The following is a 24,661-nucleotide window of genomic DNA, read 5'->3' as shown; positions in this document are numbered from 1 at the left end:
AATTTTACTAAACACCTTTTTCAAGAAATCTAGAGACCAATGAAAAGAGACCAATGAAAGTGTCTGTTGTCAATAAAACATCCCTCATGACTGGGGTTTATTGTAGGAAATTAGTTCAGCATGTGGAAATCAATCAGTAGGATACAACACAGTAGATTAAAGGACGAAAACCACACAATTATCCCAATAGGTGTAGGAAAGAGGCATTTGACAAAAATCTAACACGCTTTCATGATTGAAAAAAACACTAAATAAACTAAGAATTGAAGGGAAATTCCTCAGCCTTATAAAGAGCATCTACAAAAAACCTGTAGTTAATGTCATACTTACTGATAAAAGACTGAAGGCTTTCCCCCAAACCAGGAACGAGATGAGGATGTCTGTTCTTGCCACTTGTTTCCAACATTGTCCTGGAGGTTCTAGGTCGGACAATTAGGGAAGAAAAAAAGGCATCCGGATTGGAAAGGAAGAAGTAAAACTGTTTCTGTTTGCAGATGACGTCATCTTGTCTATCGGAAATCCTAGGAATTCACACACTCACAGTTGGAGCTAATAAATGAGTTTAACAAGCTTGCAGGATACAGGATACAAAAATCAACTGTATTTCTGTATGTTCAGCAATGAACAAGCGAAAAATGAAGTTAAGGGGCCAGCCCAGTGATGTAGTGGTTAAGTTTGCACACTCCGCTGCAGTGGCCCAGGGTTCACAGGTTCGGATCCCAGGTGTGGACCTGCACACTGCTCATCAAACCATGCTGTGGTGGCGTCCCACATATAAAGTAGAGGAAGACTGGCACAGATGTTAGCTCAGGGCCAGTCTTCCTCACCAAAAAAAAAAAGAAAGAAATTAAGAAAATCCCATTTACAACGGCATCAAAAAAGAATAAAATACTTAGGAATAAATTTAACCAAAGAAGTGCAAGACTTCAGTACACTGAAAACTACAAAATATTGTTGACAGAAATTACAGAAGACCTAAGTAAATGGAGAGATATCCCACATTCATGGATTGGAAGACTTTCCTAAAATTAATATGGAAATGCAAGGGACCCTGAATAGCCAAAACAATCTTTAAGAAGAACAAAGTTGGAAGACCCATACTTCCTGATTTCAAAACCTACTACAAAGCTACAGTGATCACCATTCTGTGGTACTGGCACAAGGACAGACATGAGCCAATGGGACAGAATTGAGAGTCCAGAAGTAAACTCAAATTTACAGTCAACTGATTTTCAACAAGGGTGCCAAGACAATTCAATGGGGAAAGAACAGTCTTTTCAAAAAATGAACAACTGGATATCCACATGCAGAAAAGATCAGTTTGGACCTTTACCTCACACCATATACAAAAATTAACTCAAGGTGGATCAAAGACCCAAATGTAGGGCTAAAACGATATTAGTCTTAGAAGAAAGTAGAGACATAGATGTTTGTGGCCTTGGATTAGACAGTGGTTTCTTAGATAGGATATCTGAAGCGCAAGTGGCCAGAGCAAAGAATAGGTAAATTGAACTTCATCAAAATTAAAAACTCTTGTACTTTAAAGAATACTATCAAGAAAGTGAAAAGACTACCAACAGAATAAGAGAAAGTACTTGTAAATTATGTATCTGATAAGGATCTAGTGTCCAGAATATATAAGAACTCTTTCAACTCAACAATAAAAATACAAACTACTCAGTTTAAAAATGGACAATTGATTTGAATAGGCATTTCTCCAAAGAAGATATACAAGTGGTCAATACACACGTGAAAAGATGCTCAGCATAATTAATCATTAGATAAGTGCAAAGCAAAATCACAATGAAATGCCACTTCATACCCACTAGAATGACAATAATTAAGAAGGCAAACAATAAGAAGTATTGGTGACGGTGTGGAGAAATCGAAATGTAAAATGGTAGGAATGTAAAATGGTGTGACTGCTTTTGAGAAGAGTTTGGCAGTTCCTCAGAAAGTTAAACAGAGCGTTACCATATGGCCCAGCAATTCCACTCTTAGATACCAAGAGAACTGAAAACGTATGCCACAGACAAACTTGTACATTATTCCCAATAGCCGAAAGATAGAAACGACCCAAGTGTCCATCAACTGATGGAGGGACAAAGAAAATATGGTATATCCACACAATGGAATATTACTTGGCCATAAAAAAGAATGGAGTACTGATACATGCTATAACATAGATGAACCTTGAAAGCATTGGGCTAAGTAAAGAAGCCAGACACAAAAGGGTACATACTGTATGAATTCATCCACAGGAAATGTTCAGAATAGGCAAATCTGTAGAGACAGAAAGTGTATTAGTGGTTACAGGATCTAGAGAGAGAAGGGAGTGGGAAGTGACTGCTAATGGCTACAGGGTTTCTTTTGGGGGTGATGAAAATATTCTGGAAATAGATAGTAATGATGACTGTACAACCTTATGAATATATGGAAAACCACTGAATTGTATACTTTAAAAGGGTGAATTTTATGGTATATGAATTGTATCTCAATAAATAAATAAATAAGCAGACTCAATGTACAATTAACCTGTATCTATAATCTGTGTAAATAATCTGTATAAAATAAAATGTGATTAACTTCACATTTAATTTGACTGATTATCAGATTATTTTCAACACATTCGATGCCTATTCAATACAAACAATTTTTGCTCTCAAAACTCTGGACCAGGAATATTTTGTTATAACTGTCTCTGGATTAATTTACCAGGAATCCTCATGTTCTTCGTAAACTGACACTGGTCATCTTTTTACTCATTTGCTTTTTTATTATTATTGTGATAGAACATACATACACCAGATAAAATTTGCCATTTTAACCATTTTTAAATGCACGGGTCAGTGGCACTAAGTACAATCACATTGTCGTGTGACCATCACCACCATCCATCTCCAGAACATTTTCCTCATCACAAACGGAAATTCTGTGCCCATTAAGCAATAACTCCCCTTTCCTATTCCCCTTCCCCTGGCACCCACATTCTACTCTCTGTCTCTATGAATTTGCCTGTTCCAGGTGCTTCATGTAAGTGGAACCATACAGTATTTGTCTTTTTGTGACTGACTTGTTTCTCTTAGCATAATATCTTAAACGTTCGTCCATTTTGTAGCATGTGTCATAATTTCATTACTATTCATTTATTTTTAATTTTACCTTTTTTCTTTATGGAGTGACTACTATTCGATATCTTAACTCAAATTTGATGACTGAATTTCTGCTCCAAAGCAGATCCTTTGATAAAAGGATCCTGCTGATAAAAAATTCCTCATTTTGAAGTGTTTCAAATATATACTCTTCTGCCTCCACTTTCCAGAGCATGTCAGTATTTTAGAGTTTATCTACATTGAATTTACTGCATGTGATATTTAGTTCTAGATTTTGACTTTTTCTTCTTCTTCTTTTTTTTTTGTTTGCTGAGGAAGATTTGCCCTGAGCTAACATCTGTTGGCAATCTTCCTCTTTTTATTTTGCTTGAGGGAGATTAGCCCTGAGCTAACATCTGTGCCAGTCTTCCTCTATTTTTGTATGTATGTGAGTCACCACCACAGCTTGGCTGATGAGTTGTGTAGGTCCACACCCAGGATCTGAACCCATTAACCCAGGTCACCGAAGCAGAGCACACCAAACTCAACCACTACGCCCTGGATTTTGACTTTTTGAAATGAAAGAGGAGGAAGAGAAATACATTGGCCTACTTCTGTTTTTTATGTAAACTTTACTGTGCTTAGAGTTGAACCTAAACAAGGAGCAATTTGTTTTTATTTACCTCTACTTCTGTTTGGTAAAGTCACGTGAGACTCAAAATGGAAAGTGAGTTGCTTTCATATTTAAGTGATTTGTATTTTGTGGCGTCTGTGGCCGCGTGTTGCCCAGCGTGAACAGTTTGATGATGCACTGTTGAAGGTGCTTCGTGTTCTAGAAATGAGCCGTAGATGGCCTCTGTGTATTGGCCCCTAGGTTATTTCTTCACAGAAGCTGAGACCTGTTAGCTCAAAGGCCTGCAGGACCAAACTCCATGAGCTTCCAACTTCTGCTAGGCACAAAGAAGGAAAAGCCCAGGGCTGCAAGCACCCCCACCCTGCTGGCCCTCACAGCTCTCTGACGCAGGCCCTCCCCTCCTTGTCGCCGAGCAACATCACCCGCACACGGAAGCCCCCACTCCAGTCTCCGTCTCCCCGGGAGTTCCCTTGCCCCCCCCCCCCCCCCCCCCGCTTCTGGGTGGTGGTCTTCTTCCTGATGAGCCCTGACATCCCTCGAACCCCATATGCTTGGTTTGTGGCAGAACTGTGACAGAAATAGGCGAGTTGATACACCGGTTTGCAGATTCTGTGCAGTGCTGCTGCCCTGCGCGCTGTGGCTGCGGGAAAGGCCTTTGCCTGAGTCTGTCCTGCCCATGAGCAGCCCAGGATGCCTTTGCCTTTCGTGTCACCACAGAACCTGAGTGTAGCGGCGTGCTTCACATTGAACAAGGGGATGGGGATCATTGGTTGAAGACGGGCCAGAGAGCCTGCGTATCTGCAGCCCGATGTGACGGGAGGCCCCCACGTCTGTCCTGCCCTCCTGCCCCCCATCACCATCTTACCAGCAGCCTGTTCTGAGCCCACTCCCTTCGGCCTCCGCCTCCCTCCTGCTCCCCTCCCTTCCAGTCTGACCAAACACAGGGCGAGAGGCTGGAAAGAGAACAAAAAAGCTTAAATTCACTGTGTGCCTAGATAGATAATCTCCCCCTCCCCTTTCTTCAAATAATTGCAGAATTGGTAAACAAACAAAAAGGTGTTATCGAGACCTCGGGCCCTCCTACAGCGTTGTGTTGGTGTGAGTTTCCTAACCCGAAATATGTGCAGAGTCTTCCTTTAAGACTGCGGTTGCTCTGACTTGGTCCTGGGAATGGGAAGTGAGGCCGCCGTCAGCCAGCGCAGCCCTGGGCAGCAGCCGTGGGGCCGGCTTGCTCATCACTCACTTTTGTCACAGGCTCCGCTTCCGGGTCTGAGCTTCACAACAAGGGAAAAATATAAGAACCGCATAATGAAGTGTCTGTGGGGGTTTTTTCCTGTTGCTGACAGACAGATATTGATTAATAATTTTGTAGGATACTTAGAGTCACTGATAATAAAATCCAAAATTTATTCAGATTCGAACTTTTACCTAGCAAATAAAGTATGTGTTGAATTCCTCTCCTCCTTTTTTTCGCTTAAAAACTTTTGGGGAATAAAACATAAGACTTAAAAAGAAGTCATAAAACGTCCCCACTTTGCCACCCCTAATGAAACCACGCATCCTGGCAATAATCATCAATGGCTGTTAGAAGTCTTTGTAAAATGCCGATGGGGACTTTATCACAGTGGGTCAGGCTGACAGCGCCTGCATTCACCGGTCAGGGTTAACCTCACAAAGATAGAGGTGTGAGTCACAATGTGCCTCCTGACAGGATCCGGGAGGAAGTACGCCTCTGGGATCATTGCCCCCAAAAGTCAAACTTAACCACCAGTTTGCAGGAAATGCGGGGGATACAGGAACATAGGAAAACATCACCATGAGAACACAGGCAATAAACTCCAGAATGGGAGTAACTCAACAAGACAAATTGTACTGGGTTCTCCAGCAAAGAAGGGCGAGTTAAAAAAAAAAAAAAGCAAGAGAAATCTGTTTTATTTATTTATTTATTTTTTAAAGATTTTATTTTTTTCGTTTTTCTTCCCAAAGACCCCCGGTACATAGCTGTATATTCTTCGTTGTGGGTCCTTCTAGTTATGGCATATGGGACGCTGCCTCAGCGTGGTTTGATGAGCAGTGCCATGTTTGCACCCAGGATTCGAACCAATGAAACACTGGGCCGCCTGCAGCGGAGCACGCAAACTTAACCACTCAGCCACGGAGCCAGCCCCAGAAATCTGTTTTATAGAAAAGAGATGTAAGAGACATTTCAACCAAATGCAATGAGGGGGTTTTGCTGCAATCCTGATTTTAGCAAACCAGTTGCAAAGACATTTACCAATTCCCCTGGAATGCCAGATGACGAATGGTCCCCGGAAAGGAACACTGCTGGAATTGGAAAATCCTAGTTTTCCAGCTATTATAATAAAAGATTGGCTCAAACAGGAATCATCAGTGGATGGTAAATCTAGAGAGAAACTTAGAAAAGGAGTGGAATATTTACATGGTCTTAAAGTTTCTCCCCACAGTCTGCTTGTTAGTTGCAAGCGGGAGGGAAAAACAGTAATTACACCGTGGGGAAATCAAATAACACCTTGATTGGGTGGTCAAAATGCACATCCCAGTGAGGGACAGATGGACACTGCCTTAGTCCGCCAGGGCTGCTGGAACAGGATCCCGTAGATTGGGGGCTCACACTCTACAGACGTTCATTCCTCACGGCTTTGGAAGCTCACAGTTATTGGAAGTCCAAGCTCAAGGTGCCAGCTGATCTGGGGTCTGTGAGAGCCCGCTTCCTGATTCATAGATGGCTGCCGTCTTGCTGTGTCCTCACGTGGTGGAAGGGACAAGGGAGCTCTCTGGGGCCTCTTTCTGAGGGCACCAATCCCATTCTTGAGGGCTCCACCCTTCTGACCTCATCACCTCCCAAAGGCCCCACCTCCAATATCATCACACTGAGGGGTAGATTTCAACGTAGGCGTTTGGGGACACAAACATAAAAATGTCTGTAGCAGACCTCACATGCCTCCAGACGTGGTACCCTGAGACGGACACACCAGCCTCTAGGCAGCGTTCTGGCTATAATGCAAAACCTGAATCTTTTTTTTTTTTTTTTTTTTTTGAGGAAGATTAGCCCTGAGCTAACTACTGCCAATCCTCCTCTTTTTTGCTGAGGAAGACTGGCCCTGAGCTAACATCCATGCCCCTCTTCCTCTACTTTATACGTGGGATGCCTACCACAGCATGGCTTTTGCCAAGCAGTGCCATGTCCACACCCGGGATCCCAACCAGTGAACCCCGGGCTGCCGAGAAGTGGAACATGTGAACTTAACCGCTGCGCCACCGGGCCGGCCCCTGAAACCTGAATCTTATCATGAGGAAACATCAGACACACTCAAAATGAGGAACATTTGATTGGGGGGAAAAGGGTGGGGAAGGGGGTCTATATTAGGAAATGGCAATGCCATAAAAATCACAGACAGACTATGGAACTGTTCAGATTAAAGGAGACTGAAGGGATGTGACAATGGAAAGCAACACCTGACCCCCAAACCAGATCCTGCACCGAAAGGGAAAGAGCTAGAAAGGACATTTGGGGCAACCGACAACACTGGAATACAAGTGGTGGGACAGATAAAAATGCCTCAGTGTTAAGCGCTGTGATTTTTCTAACTGTCCTGTGACCGTGAAAGGATATCCTTATTCTTAGGAAATAGTCACTGAAGTATTTAGAGATAAAGGGCCCTGATGTGTGTAACTTTCCCTCGGATGGTTCAGAAAAAAAAGTATATAAATATACATTTGTATCTATAGACAGATGATGGGGGAGAGAAATTACAAATGATAAAGGAAAATGGTAAAACATTAACATTATGTTATCTGAGTAAAGGGTATATGGATCTTCTTTTACTATTTTATTTTTGCAACTTTTCTATAAGTTTAAAACTATTTCCAAATATAAAGGGTTTTTTTAAAAATAAAAAGACATTTATGAGATAATGGAGGAAATTTGAACAATGACGATATATTAGATGATGATAAAGAATAATTGGTCCTTGGGGGAGTCGTCATGATGTTGTGGTGAAAGTTGTTACGTCTTACTTGTGCGTTTGTGCGTACGCGGTGTTTGTGCACTGAGTTCTGCCATATCTGGGATTTCCCGTGGACGGACAGTGGGGGTGGGGCAGGCACAGAAGACACAGGATTGCGTGAGCTGATGACTGTTGGCGCTGGGGGATGGGCACGTGGCTTCCTTAGACCATCTCTGTGCTATTGTATATTTGGAATTTTTCCGAAGTACAAGTACAATGACAAAGAAAAAACGTGAAGAAGCGATCATTTGTGTGAATTTTATTTCAAGGAATCGAAGTATTTCATGTACATTCCTGTGCGAGTCTTGAATTGTTTTCAATAATTTCTTTTTTTAATTTGTATTTCTACCTTTTTGTAATATGTTTTTTGCTTTCCTTTCAGAAAGCCATCATTCTTCGGGGAGCAGTGAAGTAATAGAAATGGAATTACCAATGGAAGGTTAGAAAAATGAGGCATTTTGTCTCTCTCTCTCTTTTTTTTTTTTTTGGTTTCAGTATTTTATAAAGAACACACTCTTTTATTTTTTATTTTTATTTTTTTATTGAGTTATTGATAGGTTACAATCTTGTGAAATTTCAGTTGTACATTAATGTTTGTCAGTCATGTTGTAGGTGCACCACTTCACCCTTTGTGCCCACCCCCCACCCCACCTCTCCCCTGGCATCCACTAAACTGTTCTTAGTCCATAATTTTAAATTCCTCATATGAGTGGAGTCATACACAGATTATCCTTTTCTTGCTGGCTTATTTCACTCAACATAATTCTCTCAAGGTCCATCCATGTTATTGCAAATGGAATTATTTTGTTCTGTTTTGCAGCTGAGTAGTATTCCATTGTATATATGTACCACATCTTCTTTATCCATTCGTCTGTTGCTGGACACTTAGGTTGCTTCCATGTCTCGGCTATTGTAAACAGTGCTGCAATAAACATTGGGGTGCACAGGACTTTTGGGATTGCTGACTTCAAGCTCTTTGGATAAATAGCCAGTAGTGGGATGGCTGGATCATATGGTAGTTCTATTTTTAATTTTTTGAGGAATCTCCATACTGTTTTCCATAGTGGCTGCACCAGTTTGCATTCCCACCAGCAGTGTATGAGGGTTCCTTTTTCTCCACAACCTCTCCAACATTTGTTGCTATTAGTTTTAGATATTTTTGTCATTCTAACGAGTGTAAGGTGATATCTTAGTGTAGTTTTGATTTGCATTTCCCTGATGATGAGCGATGATGAGCATCTTTTCATGTGCCTATTGGCCATCAGTATATCTTCTTTGGAGAAATGTCTGTTCGTGTCTCCAGCCCATTTTTTGATTGGGTTGTTTGATGTTTTGTTGTTGAGTTGCGAGAGTTCTTTATATATTATGGATATTAAGCCCTTGTCAGATATATGACTTGCAAATATTTTTTCCCAGTTAGTGGGTTGTTTTTTTGTTTCAATCCTGTTTTCATTTGCCTTGAAGAAGCTCTTTAATCTGATGAAGTCCCATTTGTTTATTCTTTCTATTGTTTCCCTTCTCTGAGAAGGCATGGTGTCCAAAAAGATCCTTTTAATATTGATGTCAAAGAGTGTACTGCCTACGTTTTCTTCCAGAAGCCTTATGGTTTCAGGTCTCACCTTTAGGTCTTTGATCCATTTTGAGTTTATTTTGGTGAATGGTGAAAAAGAATGGTCAATTTTCATTCTTTTACATGTGGCTTTCCGGTTTTCCCAGCACCATTTGTTGAAAAGACTTTCTTTTCTCCATTGTATGCCCTCAGCTCCTTTGTCAAAGATAAGCTGTCCATAGATGTGTGGTTTTATTTCTGGGCTTTCAATTCTGTTCCATTGATCTGTGCACCTGTTTTTGTACCAGTACCATGCTGTTTTGATTACTGTAGCTTTGTAGTATGTTTTGAAGTCAGGGATTGTGATGCCTCCCGTTTTGTTCTTTTTTCTCAGGATTGCTTTAGAAATTCGGGGTCTTTTGTTGCCCCATATGAATTTTAGGATTCTTTGTTCTAATTCTGTAAAGAATGTCATTGGGATTCTGATTGGGATGGCGTTGAATCTGTAGATTGCTTTAGGTAGAACGGACATTTTAACTATGTTTATTCTTCCAATCCATGTACATGGAATGTCTTTCCATCTACTTATGTCGTCATCCAATTCTCTCAGAATGGCCTTGTAATTTTCATTATATAGGTCCTTCACTTCCTTAGTTAAATTTACTCCAAGGTATTTTATTCTTTTTGTTGCGATTGTGAAGGGTATTGTATTCTTGAGTTCTTTTTCTGTTGGTTCATTACTGGAGTATAGAAATGCTACTGATTTATGCAAATTAATTTTATACCCTGCAACTTTGCTGTAGTTGTTGATTACTTCTAAGAGTTTTCCAATGGATTCTTTGGGGTTTTCTATATATAAGATCATGTCATCTGCAAACAGCGAGAGTTTCACTTCTTCCCTCCCTATTTGGATTCCTTTTATTCCTTTTTCTTGCCTGATTGCTCTGGCCAGGACCTCCAGTACTATGTTAAATAAGAGTGGTGATAGAGGGCATCCTTGTCTTGTTCCTGTTTTCAGGGGGATAGCGTTCAGTTTTTGCCCATTGAGTATGATGTTGGCTATGGGTTTGTCGTATATGGCCTTTATTATGTTGAGGTAGTTTCCTTCTTTGCCCCTTTTGAAGAACACACTCTTTTAAAACACACGTCTGAACATAAAGAAGGCGGCTTCCTGGCGTGCCTTCTTAGAAAACTGGCTGAGTCTAGTCCTAAGATATGGTGTTAGAACTCCATTGCTCTCTTCCTTTCCCATCTGTAAATGATTCTCCTTAAAGCACCCGGATATGGAAGTTAAGTGAAGAGAAAACTTCGTGTTGGCACCATTTGTTGCTTTCTTTCATTTTGAACAGAGTTGAAAAAGTATTTTAGGAAATTCTTGAGTTAGAAGTAAAGTTTGACAGTACTTCCCTCCATTCATATATCGATCTTGAGCGTTGTATTTAAGGCCTGAACTCAAATGGTTCACAGATGTCCAAGGTAAAATTCATAAGGGAAATCTCCTCTCCAAACCTGGAGGCATGGAACATCTTTGTCAGTTTATAGGCGAGACGATCTTGCTTTTAGGAGCTGTCTATATGTCTTAGTACCACAATGATTTGTATTTTCCCCTAAGTCAAAAGCATTTTCCAAAGGACTGATTTGTGGTCATTTTTACTAGCTTCTGTGATTTCGGGGTTCTGGAGGTCTTTATTGTGGAGGACTGTTCCAGCGGTCCACTGAGCAGTTTATCCAGTTCTCTGACCTAGAAGAATTTTGACCGATTTTGCCAGGGAGCCTACTATCTTAGAGCCAGTCTCAGCGTTGCTCCTTCACTCAGAAAATGAGTCCTCTGGAACTTGATGGCTTTCAACCAAGAAGACAAGTTGCTCTGGCATTATTTAACTTCTGTTTATTTTTCTAAAGTATGTATTTTTTATTGTGGTAAAAAGCATATCACGTAAAGTTTGCCAGCTTACCCTCTGCTAAGTGCACAGTTCAGTAGTGTCAAGTATGTTCACATTGTTGTGAAGCAGATCTCCAGAACTTTCCCATTTTGCAGATCTGTCCCCATTACACCACCACCTCCCCGCCCCCTCCCTCCCTCCCCCTAGCAACCACCCCCTCCTTCCGTCTCTGTGCATCTGACTGCTCTAGGCACCTCATGTAAGTGGCATCATACAGCATTTGTCCTTTTGTGACAGGCTTATTTCACTCAGCTTGATGTCCACAAGGTTCATCCATGTTGTAGCGTGTGTCGGAATTCTTCTGTTTATTTTTCATTTCTTTTCTTTTCCTTCATTGCGATCTCTGACCTTCTCTGAATGTGGGGCAGGACAGTTACTTTGAATTCGGTTGAAATCTGTTCTTCCCTTGCATCATTTTACTTCCCTTTGTTAAAGCCTGTTAAGACATTGTTTGGTCATTGCTTTTTTTGATAGAACGTATTTAGAAAGAAGAAAACCTGGTGGTCAGTTGTAGAATTCGTGTTGAGTGAGAGTCAGAAAGATTCCATTGGATGTTAGCCTTTGAAATACTTAATTTCTGAAGAGATTTTTATTATCACAGTAGAGTGGAAAGTCCGTTTACAATAGAGCTGAATTAGTTTGATTTTTTTTAACTTTTTACTTTGAAATAATTATAGGGGCTGGCCCGGAGGTGTAGTGGTTAAGTTCACACACTCCGCTTTGGCAGCCTGGGGTTCACAGGTTCGGATCCCAGGTGCAGACCTACACACCACTGGTCAAGCCATGCTGTGGTGGCATCCCACATAAAACAGAGGAAGATTGGCACAGATGTTCACTCAGGGCCAATCTTCCTCACAAAAAGAAAGAAAGAAAGAAAGAATTATAGATTCAAAAGAAGCTGCAAGAATAGTACAGAGAGGTCTGGTGCACCTTCACCCATGTCCCCCCAAAGGTTATATCTTACATTACGCAAGTACCATTTCAATACAGCTACATTAGTTTTGAGTTCTGGTCTTTCTTCCTTTGCTAACGATTAATGTAAGCTTTGGCAGATCTTTCTAAAATGCGCTAGAGTTAGGAGGGATAACCTGGTCAGGCTTTTGTCTGTGTGTAGAAGAACTTAATGTATGTGTCATCATTCTTGTCTGCCAGAAAGGCCGATTGCGCGTCCGTGTGATAACAGACCGTGAGTCACCCAGGGGCTGTGGGCAGGATGAGAGGGGAGCTGTTGACCAAAGCAAATGGCTTTCTTTTTATCCTAGTAATTCCTGATGACAACAAGAAAACACTGTGCCCCTAAGAATGCCGTTAGCGCTAATAGAAGGCTACCCTGTGTCCATTCCTGAGGGTAGCTGTGGATTGTTGGATAGTATCTGAAAGTTTCCTACCTCCCCTTATCTCTTGTAAGACTATCCTTGTGACCCTATTATCCCAGCAAAATTAAAATTACCTTTATGTTTCTTAAGCGTGAAATGTATTTAAAATGCCAGGATAAGCTACCTTTTTGGTATAGGAGCAGTGAAATGTTGGGACATGTGAATCCATAATAATGAATGTCATTTTAGAAATTTTCTTTTCAAGATTCTACTCAGCTTGTCCCTCCAGAAACGAGTGAGGACCCCGAAGCTGAGGTGAAAACTGAAGGTTAGTCCAAAAGCCTTGTCGCAGTCACACCGCTAAGTATGGTTTTCGTCCCTTCTTAAAGAATCATCGTGGGGGAGAGATTGAAATTGATGTGTGTGTTTGTATGACCGGAGCTGGCCTGTGCTCACCAAGCACACGGTGCCCTGGGCTTTGTAGACAAGAGAATTAGGCCATGCAAACGTGGGACCGAGGTGTGCTCTGCCCCAGAGAGGAAAGGATGAAGGGGGACGGGGCGATGGAGGGGAAAAGGCTGGTTCACTTGGAAACATGCCCTCTCCCCCTCTGTGTGATAGAGTTCAAAAAGAACAGCCCTGGGCCTGGAATCAGTGAGCTCAGTGTAAGCGCAAGTATCTAAAGGAAGTGACGTTCAAAGTGTGGTTTAACCAAGATTTAGTTTTTGAGATCCACCATGTAAGATGCTTTTCTTTAAAGTACTTACGTTGACATGGAACCTGTTTGGTTTTTTGTGCATGTGTTTATTTAAAAGCCACACCCAATAGTTATAAACATATTCTAAGATATTCTTTACACTTGAAAGTTTTTTTGGAAACTTTTTTGATTTTTCAGGGAAATGAATGAGCCCATGTATCCTGGTATTTGTAGATTTTCAGCCCATTTACTTAAAAGAATGTGCCTGTTTGCTTTCGTTGTGAGCTACTTAGTCATCTGCTAAAAAGTATTTTCCTCTCTGCTCCTGGAACATGAGCTGGTCCATAGTGTCTTCCTAATGTGAGTGCTTTGATTTTATATATCTAATAATGTTGCAAGGTCTCAGAATTAATGTCATTAGGTATATAATTCTATCCTAGCATTCCATAAAATCTCACTCACCTGAACAGATGTGATTTTGAATTAGTAAAATCTGATTATCAAATAACAAAAAATTGCAATTTTGAGCCAGCCGTAATGGCCTAGTGGTAAAGTCCTGCGTGCTCTGCTTCAGCGGCCCTGGGTCAGTTCCCCACGCGTGGAACCACACCACTCGTCTGTCCGTAGCCATGCTGTGGTGGTGGCTCACATAGAAGAACCAGAAGAACTTACAACCATACACAACTATGTACTGGGCTTTGGGAGGAAAAAGAAGAAAAAAGGAGGAAAATTGGCAACAGGTGTTAGCCTAGGGCGAATCTTCCCCTGGAAAAAAAAAAAAACGGCTTGAAATTACTTTTTCTTTTAATTTGCAATTTTATGATTTTTCCATCAGAAACACAACCTAAGAAGATGGCAGTGTTTGGAAAGAGGTGGATAAACTCTACAAATTATGCTTTTAAAATAAACATCCCTTGGAAGTTGTATTTACCTTTTTTTTCCCTGAGTTCTTTTATTGAGAGAGAATACTATTTCCCATGAAACATCACAGGGTCTGAACTGGTTTTGCCACGATTGGGGGAATTTTGAGACTTAATGAATGTTGCCATCCTGATTTGATTCTTCCATTTTTACTTTGTTTATTTGAATTCTAAGAATGGTTTCATCAAGTTGATTGTTGATTGTTTAGGGGGAAAAAGCCTCTCTCATCACCATTTACAACAAAGAAAAACTGGGTGCAATGCCAGTGCCCAGCAGTTAGAATGGGTCGTGGTGGTCCACTGGGAAAAATGCTCTCAGTGTACTCAGTGTACAGCAAAACTGTCTGGCTCAGGAAGAGTTATAAACAGGGGCCACCCCTGTGGCTGAGTGGTTAAGTTCACACACTCCACTTTGGCATCCCAGGGTTTTGCCGGTTTGGATCCTGGGCGTGGACCTAGCACTGCGTCAAGCCATGCTGAGGCGGCGTCCCACACAGCAGAGCCAGAAGGACCTACAACTAGAATATACAGCTATGTACTTGGGGTGGGGGGTTAGGGAGAAGAAGAAGGAAGAAGAAAGAAGGAGAAGAAGAGAAAAAAAAAGATTGGCAACAGATGTCAGCTCAGGTGCCAATCTTTAAAAAAAAGAGAAGAGTTATAAACAAGATGAAGGGGGACCAAAAGAAATCATAATTTACAGTAGGATCTTGATTTTGATTAGAAAAATTATGTAGAAAGAAAAACAGAAGAGAATACAAAAAAAGAAAGTCTGCCAGCAGTAGTGGAATCATGCTTGGAGTGACCTTTCTTCCTTATCCCTTTTGGGATTTCTCTAATTCTCCACAGTGAGCATATATTACTTAAGTCTTAAGGGGAACAGTCCACATATGGATAGAGTCTGTGCAAATGGCCGGCCTTTCTGCCATGTTTTAGCCCTGACGGCTTTCCTGGAAATTATGTGGCGATGCCATCAGGGTAACTGAGCACGGAGAAGATGCTTCCTATCCAGGGATGATGTCCCTGCCCACAGCCAGGAGGGTGCATATTTTCAGAAGGATTTTCCATTAATGAGAATGGATTTATGCTGGTTCCTCTGTACCTGAAGTCAGTGGGGCCTGAGTGTGTTTATGGATAAAATATGATATTTACATGGCCCAGTTTCAAAGTCATCTTAAGGCCTCAACATGGCATTGGGTACCACCATTCTGAGCCATACAGTGAAATTTGTTTTCCTTAAAATTCCGTGAAAGGAATGGCTTAAATTACTTAAAACATTTTTTATTGAGGTGAAATTAAAATAAAATTAACCATTTCAGGGGCCAGCCCGGTGGCGCAGAGGTTAAGTGCACACATTCCACTTCAGCGACCCAGGGTTCCCCGGTTCGGATCCCAGGTGCGGACATGGCACCACTTGGCAAAAAGCCATGCTGTGGTAGGCGTCCCACGTATAAAGTAGAGGAAGATGGGCACGGATGTTAGCTCAGGGCCGGTCTTCCTCAGCAAAAAGAGGAGGATTGGCAGTAGTTAGCTCAGGGCTAATCTTCCTCAAAAATAAATAAATAAATAAGTTAAATTAAATTAACCATTTCAGAGTGAACAATTCACTGCATTCAGTGTTGTACAACCATCATCTCCATCTAGTTCCAAACATTTTCATTTCCCCAAAAGAAAACCCATTAAGAGTGCCTCCCCTACCCCCTCCCACTCCATTAGCCCCTAACAACACTAATCTACTTTCTGTCTCTGTGGATTTACGTGTTCTACATATTTCCTATAGATGGAATTGCACAATATGTGACCTTTTGTGTCTGGCTTCTTTCACTTCAGATCTTCAAGGGTCATCCATGTGGCAGCATATGTCAGAACTTCCTTTTTAAGGCTGAATAATATTCCATTGTGTGTGTAAATCAGAGTCTATCCATTCTTCCGTTGATGGATATTTGAGTTGTTGCCTTAAAGCACTTTTAAGAATATAAAGAGAAAAGTGCCATGTTTAGAATCAAAGTCCAGCAGTGATTGGAATGCCAGTCGATAGAAGTGATCCCACAGCGGCCTGTGTGCTGCGCTGTTGTCTTCTGGGGCATCACGATTGTGTGGGGAGGGTAGGCTAATCCCCTTTTGTCCTGGATAGCAGTTTTTCAAAAAATTAGCTATAAATTATTTGGCAAACAATTTTGCCACTAGCAAGTGTTCAAAGGACTAAAGCGTTTGGAAGTCCATCTGTAGGTGTGTTCTTGTCGTTCATCTGAAGGGTTATAAGGATGGTTCATAGATCATGGAGCCAGAGGAGCAGTTTAAAACTGACTTAGGAGGAAATTGATGAGTGAGCTCAAAAGAAGGCATTGTCTGCGTAAAGGGGGCGTGTCGGAGGAGTTAGGGCTCAGACCCATTAGTGAAAATGCCATCTATTTGTTTGAAATGTGCAGGGTCATTAAAATGGATTAAGTGCCAACTTATGCATTAATTATAAGTAGCTTTTGATCAATTTTTAAATTATACTTGGTGTCCTTTGTGACGGATTTTTAAATTTTGCGGAGCCCGTTTTAATGATAGAACATTAGCACTTTATCAGAACCTAAGGCCTTCTCTCCCGGCACCATCTCTTCATTGACTCTGATGACCTGAACTGGTTCTGGGTTTTTTGGAGGCTCAGACGTGTTAAGCACCCCAAAAGATTTTTCTCATTTCAAGGTGATGAGGGAAACTCACAGTAGTTTCGGTAATCTCTTAATGTTGAGCCTGATTGCTAAGGATCAGACCTTCCAGGATTCATTAGATTGATCAGAAAAAAGAGTAATTTTGAGGTCAAGAGTAGCAAATTTTCCCCCATTTCCTCCAAAAATTCTACATTTGAAGCAGCACAAGACACTGCAGAAAAAATTGAGGGCTTTTGTTGGCGATGTGGCTCCTTATGTCCCTTTGAGGCCTTGCTCTTTAGATGCGGAATCTCAAACACTCAAATGACTGATTCACAGACCGCTGGCACGGGGCCTTGAGCTCCCAAAGGAGCAGACAGGCTCATTTACGCTCCCTCCGTAGAAGTGAGGGGAACATCCTGTTTATCGGTTGACCAGGAAACATGGTACTGTCCGCTCTGCATGGACTGTTCAAGCCTGCCTGGGCCTTTCTGGGCCTCTGTCTGTTCAGTCGTTTTTCATGGGATGTCATAGATGGCCTCGTGGACACATTCACATGTCCTATTTCCTTTTCTCCCCTTTACACTGAGAATAACAGCAAAGGAAATATACTTTTTACCACCCTTCTTTTTAAATCAAATTAGACTGACTGAAGTATTGGGGGCTAAGAATAAATAAAAGCCACTGTGCCCATAGCCCTTTGACGTCAGCATTAAACCGCAGAGACTCAGATGGCAGCCCATGCCAAGCCACCTCGCTATCCTGCAACTAAATTTTCTCTGAATTTTAAAAAATTCAACCTGGGCTTCTGATCAGAGTAGCATCTTGACGTTTTGAGAGGAGAACCGGCCTCATTTCTGTTAGTTCTAAATTTCAGTTTCTGTTTTAAGGAAACATCATCTCATCCCGTCTTACAGATTCCGCGGCAGGGGTTGAGGACCTCAACATCGTCCAGGTGCCAGTTCCAGGTATGGAAGCTTACCTGGCCTTATCATAATTTATTTTTTATATATTATACAATTTATATATCATAATTTGTATTTTTCATTTGCTTTTATATTTTTCATTGTTATATTTTAACCATTTCATGACATGGGTTAGTCTCTCGGAGGTGTTACTTTTTTGCCTAGTTCACCCTGTCAGCTAAGGGTTGACAGTTCTGGAATATAAAATATGCTGCAGGTTGCTGAACACTGAATATCCTGCTCATATCAGACACAGTTAGGCAGACAGACCGCTTCTGCCAGCTGTGCGCAGGCATCACCAGGAAGACCCACCTCAGGGCAGCAACTCCAAGGACTGGCTGCTGTCAAATTGGAATTGAACACAGAACTAGACTTTGTTTGCTGCCCATCAAGTAATCTTCCTTTCTGAATATGTGGATGTAAAACATATCTGGAGAGACACAAAAGAATCTAACAACGTAGTTCCTCCAGGGAGGGAAACTGAGAGCTAAGATAGGGGTGGGGGAGAGCCCTTTCACTGTGTACTGTTTCATTTCTCTTAAATTTTGAACCACATAATTGCTTTAGTTAATCAAAATTAAGTAGAATAAAAAATTTTTTAAGTATTGAAAAATATTTTTTTTTTTTTAAGATTTTATTTTTTTCCTTTTTCTCCCCAAAGCCCCCCGGTACACAGTTGTATATTCTTCGTTGTGGGTCCTTCTAGTTGTGGCATGTGGGATGCCACCTCAGCGTGGTCTGATGAGCAGCGCCATGTCCGCGCCCAGGATTCGAACCAACGAAACACTGGGCCGCCTGCAGCGGAGCGCGCGAACTTAACCACTCGGCCACGGGGCCAGCCCCGAAAAATATTCCCTTCTAATCCTAGTACATCTTATTCCTTTTACTTGGCTTATTGCACTGGCCAGGATTTCTATTAGAATGTTGAAGAATTGTGGTGAAAGTGAACATCCTTGTCTTGCATGATATGGAAAATATTCCCAAAAGTAGTATGTAGTGTTTACATAGTGTCATAATTTGGAAAATTCCCCATCATCTGTAATGGCTTCCATTTACAAGTTTCCAAAATGCTTAATTATTGCTAAAACTAAACTGAATGATAAGCCTGTAAAGCGCTTTCTCCAGTGCTAACAGGCATTTCCTCCAACAGCTTTCTTGGGGACAAATACATTAATAACCCTAGTTTGCTTGTTTATTTTTAGACAATGAGAAGGAAAGATTACCAAGTATTGAAAAGATAAAGCAACTAAGAGAACAAGTCAATGACCTCTTTAGCCGAAAATTTGGTAAGTTTTTGTATCATTACATATCTAAAATTCATGTACTTGAAATGCTTCTTTTTAATTGAATATTTTATCTAAGAAATTATCTTTCTGTGAAGGACCTATGCTGAAAATTAGTCTGTATTTTTACAGAAGAGCTTTTCCATGGAAACACTAGCAACAATAATTTTAGCCATGTATCAAATCACTTTGTTGTACACCTAAAACTAATACAGTGTTATATATCATTGTATATAATCTCAATTCCAGAAAATGAATAGAAATAAAAACTAATAATAGCTACCTTTGACTTACTGAGTTCTTACCATGGCCGGGCATCGTTATCAGTGCTCAACACATGAGTACTCATTTGATCCTCACAAAAACCTTCTCCAGGTAAATACCGTGGTGATCTCTGTTTATGGGTTGAGAAACTGAGTTTGCTGTGCTACCCACTGTCAATTTCAAAATCAATTAAATTATTTGTACATTGTCCTACCACTGGAAAATAAAGAAATGATGGCTGATCACTTGATGTGAATGATTTTAAAATCTTGACACTAAAGGGAAAGCATGGTTTGGGAAAAGTAAGTGACACACTCAGCTGGCTTTTTGCTGTTTGTCTCATCGCAGGTGAAGCAATCGGAGTGGACTTCCCCGTGAAGGTGCCCTACAGGAAGATCGCCTTCAACCCTGGCTGCGTGGTCATCGATGGCATGCCGCCCGGGGTGGTCTTCAAAGCCCCCGGTTACCTGGAAATCAGCTCCATGCGCAGGATCTTGGATGCGGCAGAATTTATCAAATTCACAGTCCTTAGGTAAGATCGCAGATATAAAGGTCATTGGAAGGCCCCATGACCTCGGTCATGAGGACGAATCTGCAGACTCTCACTTGCCCAAGGCGGACAAGTGGCAGCACAGGGATTCTCACCCCAGAGGCGTGCGGTGGGTCCCGCCGTCAACTGCTGGGCGGCCGCCAGCCCCGTGGCGTCTGTTCCACCTCCGCGAGCTGCGTGTCCGTGTCCGGTCTCCGCTGTCGCGGGCAGCCTGTCTCGGTTTTATCTCCCGCCGCACCGAGCGCAGGGTTGACGTTCCCAACAGGTTATCGAATAGAACTAGGTGGACGAGGGAGGAAAGTGGACTCTTGCATTCACCAATGTCTCTTTCTCTTCAGACCGCTTCCAGGCCTCGAGCTCAGCAATGGTGAGTATCCCGGGCGCGAAGACGCTCCAGAGCCCGCCGGCCGAGTGCAGCGGCGCAGGGCGCACACGCAGGGCCCTTGCTTCTCCAGCCTTGAGCCTTGAGCAAAGCACGCTGTGCGTGCTGTGTGTTGTACTTTTCCTGCTTGTTACAAAGGCCTTTAATTCCATTGCTTGAGTTTTCTTAGCCAGGCGTTTTTTCCTCCTACAGCAGTCTGGCGGCGCTTGCTCTGCATCAGACTGTGTGTGTGACCTGTGGTGTGGCTCACTCTTATGCGAGAGTCCTTTATGGCAGAGGGCCCCCATCATAATACTGAACCTTTCCATGTCATCTGCCAGACCGCCCCAGCCCCACCCCCAGATTCCCCAAGGCTCAAAAAACCAGAGCTGATGCCTGGCCCGGCCGGGCTTTGCTCCCTGTGCTGAGGTCACATCTTGTTAAATATTTTAAACGTTTCTCCCAGAGTCCTTGCAGGCAAGTCATTATCCTGGAGGGTGAGTGCAGCAGAAGATGGAGAGCTGGCCTCAGGAGTTTGAGTCACTCACTAAGGGACCTCCTGATTTAAAGTTTGAAAACTAAAGTATTCTTTTAAAATGCTGAGTTATTATTGCTGGTTGCTAAAGGATATTTTACATTTTTAATAGCTTTCTTGAGGCATAATTTACATACCAGGAACTTCACTTGTGTGGAGTGTACACAATTCAGTGATTTGTAGTAAATTTACTGAGTTGTGCAGCTGTCACCACAGTCTAATATTAGGACATTTCCGTCACCCCCTGAAAGATTCCTGCCGCTCGTTTGCAGTCACTTCCCCTTCCGGAGCCCCAGCCCCAGGCCACCACAAAATTGGCTTTCTGTCTCGGCCTGCGCTTCCTTCCGGTGAAGTTTTAGATCCGTGTGTCTTGAAGTAAAGCTCACCTGCACTGTGGCCTGGTTCTGTAAATTGAGAACAAGCCCCTTCTGTGCATTTCTGTGGCCATCCCCACAGACTTTTATGGCTCACAGCAAGTAAGCCATCTGCCTTCTGTGCCCATTCCCTTCTCTGCTATTTCAAGGTTCTCTTGAGAATCAAGTGAAAAAATGTACTTTAAAATGTAAATGTACTTGCCAGTGATTCCTGCTTAAACCAGATGTGGCAAACGTCCTGCTAAATGGCACCAAAGATGCCTTTGTTTGGCTCACATACCTTTTAAAAACGGGAATAAGTATAGCGGCCAACATTGAAAAGCCAGGGATTTGTTCATAAAAATCAATTTCCGGGTTTTTTAAAGAAATCTGAAGATCCAGCCACGGGGGCCCATGTTCCCTCCAGCTGGAGCTGTCAGCTATCCTGGGGGCTGGAGGAGCATTCTCCAGTTAACCACCGCTTTCTCTCTCTCAGTTTCATCATCTCATGCTTTTGCTGTTCGTTTTCCAATAGTAGAGTTAAGAGAAAAGTAAAATATTTCTTATGTCCATGTCTCTGTCAAAAGTGGGAAAACGAAAGATAGACCAGGAGGGCCGTGTATTTCAAGAGAAGTGGGAGAGAGCGTATTTCTTCGTGGACGTGCAGAATATCCCGACCTGTTTAATATGCAAACAGAGCATGTCAGTGTCGAAAGAATACAACCTAAGACGCCACTATCAGACCAACCACAGCAAGCACTATGACCAGTACACCGAGAAGATGCGCGATGAGAAGCTTCACGAGCTCAAAAAAGGCCTCAGGAAGTATCTCCTGGGGTCCTCAGAAATCGTGTGTCCCGAGCAACATCAAGGGTTTGCAAACGTGAGTCCCGCTGAAGCTGCTGCCGTGCAGCCTGTAGAAGATGTGGCCGGGCACTTATGGGAGAAGCTACGTGAAAAAATCAAGTCATTTGTGGCATATTCTGTTGCAATCGATGAGATCACAGATATAAATAATACCACCCAGTTGGCCATATTCATCCGTGGTGTTGATGAGAATTTTGATGTGTCGGAAGAACTTTTGGATACAGTGCCCATGACAGGTACAAAATCTGGAAATGAGATATTTTTGAGGGTTGAGAAAAGTCTTAAAAAGTTTAATATCGACTGGTCAAAATTAGTAAGCGTGGCCTCAACGGGCACCCCTGCGATGGTAGACGCGAACGACGGACTTGTTACGAAACTCAAGTCCAAAGTGGCGATGGTTGGCAAGGGCTCAGATCTGAAGTCCATGTGCTGCATCCTTCACCCGGAATCACTCTGCGCTCAGAAGTTAAAGATGGACCACGTCATGAGCGTGGTCGTCAGCTCGGTGAACTGGATATGCTCCCGCGGAGTGAACCACAGTGAGTTCACGACGTTGCTTTATGAACTGGACAGCCAATATGGCAGCCTTCTGTACTGCACGGAGATCAAGTGGCTCAGCCGGGGGCTGGTGCTGAAGAGATTTTTTGAATCCTTGGAAGAAATCGATTCCTTCATGTCATCCAGAGGAAAGCCCTTGCCCCAACTGAGCTCTCAAGATTGGATCAAAGACTTGGCCTTCTTGGTCGATATGACGACGCACCTGAACACTTTGAACATCTCTCTCCAAGGCCATTCACAGATCGTTACGCAAATGTACGACTTGATTCGGGCATTCCTGGCAAAACTGTGTCTTTGGGAAACTCATCTGGCGAGGAATAATCTGGCCCACTTTCCCACCCTGAAATCAGTTTCCAGGAATGAAAGCGATGGCCTGAACTACATTCCCAAAATTGTGGAATTAAAGACTGAATTCCAGAAAAGGTTGTCTGAGTTCAAACTCTATGAAAGCGAGCTGACCCTGTTCAGCTCCCCCTTCTCCATGAAGATCGAGAGCGTGCCTGAAGCGCTGCAGATGGAGGTCATTGATCTGCAGTGCAACACGGTCCTGAAGACTAAATACGACAAGGTTGGGATACCGGAATTCTACAGATACCTCTGGAGTAGCTACCCGAGATATAAAACTCACTGCGCGAAGATCCTCTCCATGTTCGGGAGCACCTACATTTGTGAGCAGCTGTTTTCCATTATGAAACTGAGTAAAACCAAGTTCTGCTCCCAGTTAAAGGACTCCCAGTGGGACTCTGTACTCCACATCACGGCGTGATGAAGAACACACTCCTGGCAGTGCCCCGTGGGGTGTAAGACCAGAATCCTCTAGACCCAGGGGATTGTGAGCTGAGATAATGAATTATTAAATGTTCTGTTTTTCAAGTTTTTCCACTTTGACTCAGAAATATAATTTGCAGTATCATACCTGTTTGTATGACATTTTATGCTTTATCATAGTCCAGTAAAAATCGAGAAAGTTGACTTTTCCTATAACTGGCCTGTTTCACTCATTCACAGACCTGCTTGACCCCATAGGCATTGGGGCTGCCGTCTTGAAGTTTAAATCAATCAACAGAGAAACAGAGAGACAGTGTGTGTATTCGTGGAGGGGGACACGTGCGCACACATTTGTCCTGTCCCCTTTTGCATCGTATCCCGTGTGGTCTCACATGGTCCCCAGTTTCAGGTGCCTCAGCTGGAGACGCAGTCACACCCTGCAGGATTCCGGTGTTGTCTCTCTCTGCCTCCACGAACCCAGAAAGGTGGGACTTAGAATGGAAAGCCCAAAACAAATAACACAGGCTCTCCAAGGCAAAGTAAGTTGAGGTTTCGAGGTTGTCTATTTTTTTTAGCTTTATTTTGAAATAATTTCAAATTTATAGAAAAGTTGCAAAAATAAAAATAGTACAAATAACACTTATGTGCCCTCTCACCAGATTTTCATATTAACATTTTACCCCTGTGTTTTATCATGTATTTGCTTTCTCTCCCCCGTCTCGTGTGCGTGTGTGTGTGTGCACAGCGTTACCTATCAGTGTGTATGATTGAATGTCTGTGAGTATCTATAATGTATGTATATAAACGTTGTGCATCATTTTTTTTCTGAGCCACGTGCAGGAAAGTTACATATATTGTTTACCCCTAAATTCTGCGGGGCACATTTTCTAAGAATAGTAACCATGGTTTAGTCGCCAACCCCAGTGATCGAACGTTCATGTAATTCTTTCATCGAGTTTACCGCTCACGCTCCAGTTTTGCCAGTTGTCCCAACGTCCTTTCCTTTGTAGCTTTTTCCCCCTGGGGGGTGTCATTTGAAGGCACATCCATCCATCTGTGTTCTTAATCTTTATCATCACTCGAATTAGTGACCCAAAATTGTGAATACTTCCCAAATTGGGGGGAATTAACCTGACTAGGGTGCAGAAAGGCTGAGGACCCTGACCTGGTGGCCCATTCGGGAAGCAGTGGAGAAAAGACTTTGATACAAATGAAGGGAGGCTGCCAGAGGGAGAGACGACCTGCAGGCCATTACCTGGGAAGGCACCCGGCCCAGCTGGAGCCTGAATGCATATCCTGAGACACGGGAAATGACCCAACCCCGGCAGTTCGTTTCCCGGGG

At 42.5% G+C, this 24,661-nt stretch overlaps 1 protein-coding gene across 4 annotated transcripts in view; it reads left to right on the top strand.

Annotated features, from left to right (window-relative positions):
* LOC103556001 (general transcription factor II-I repeat domain-containing protein 2) overlaps positions 1 to 23,528 on the top strand; it is a 52,043-nt gene extending 28,515 nt beyond the window's left edge. For 2 of the 4 annotated variants that reach the window (XM_070566459.1, XM_070566462.1), the window contains 7 exons: positions 8,137 to 8,193; positions 12,828 to 12,890; positions 17,706 to 17,783; positions 18,983 to 19,066; positions 19,676 to 19,859; positions 20,216 to 20,244; positions 21,714 to 23,528. In XM_070566459.1, the coding sequence (XP_070422560.1) occupies positions 8,137 to 8,193; positions 12,828 to 12,890; positions 17,706 to 17,783; positions 18,983 to 19,066; positions 19,676 to 19,859; positions 20,216 to 20,244; positions 21,714 to 23,317 (2,099 nt within the window). In that variant the 3' untranslated portion in view covers positions 23,318 to 23,528. The remainder of the gene's footprint in view (positions 1 to 8,136; positions 8,194 to 12,827; positions 12,891 to 17,705; positions 17,784 to 18,982; positions 19,067 to 19,675; positions 19,860 to 20,215; positions 20,245 to 21,713) is intronic. The other 2 variants (XM_070566460.1, XM_070566461.1) reach the window with 2 other exon arrangements.
* The last annotated feature ends 1,133 nt before the right edge of the window (positions 23,529 to 24,661 follow it).

This window comes from Equus przewalskii, chromosome 12 (assembly GCF_037783145.1).
Source record: "Equus przewalskii isolate Varuska chromosome 12, EquPr2, whole genome shotgun sequence".
Lineage (NCBI taxonomy): Eukaryota > Metazoa > Chordata > Mammalia > Perissodactyla > Equidae > Equus > Equus przewalskii.
Note: the sequence above shows the minus strand (reverse complement) of the source record. Positions and strands in the feature narration are given on the sequence as shown.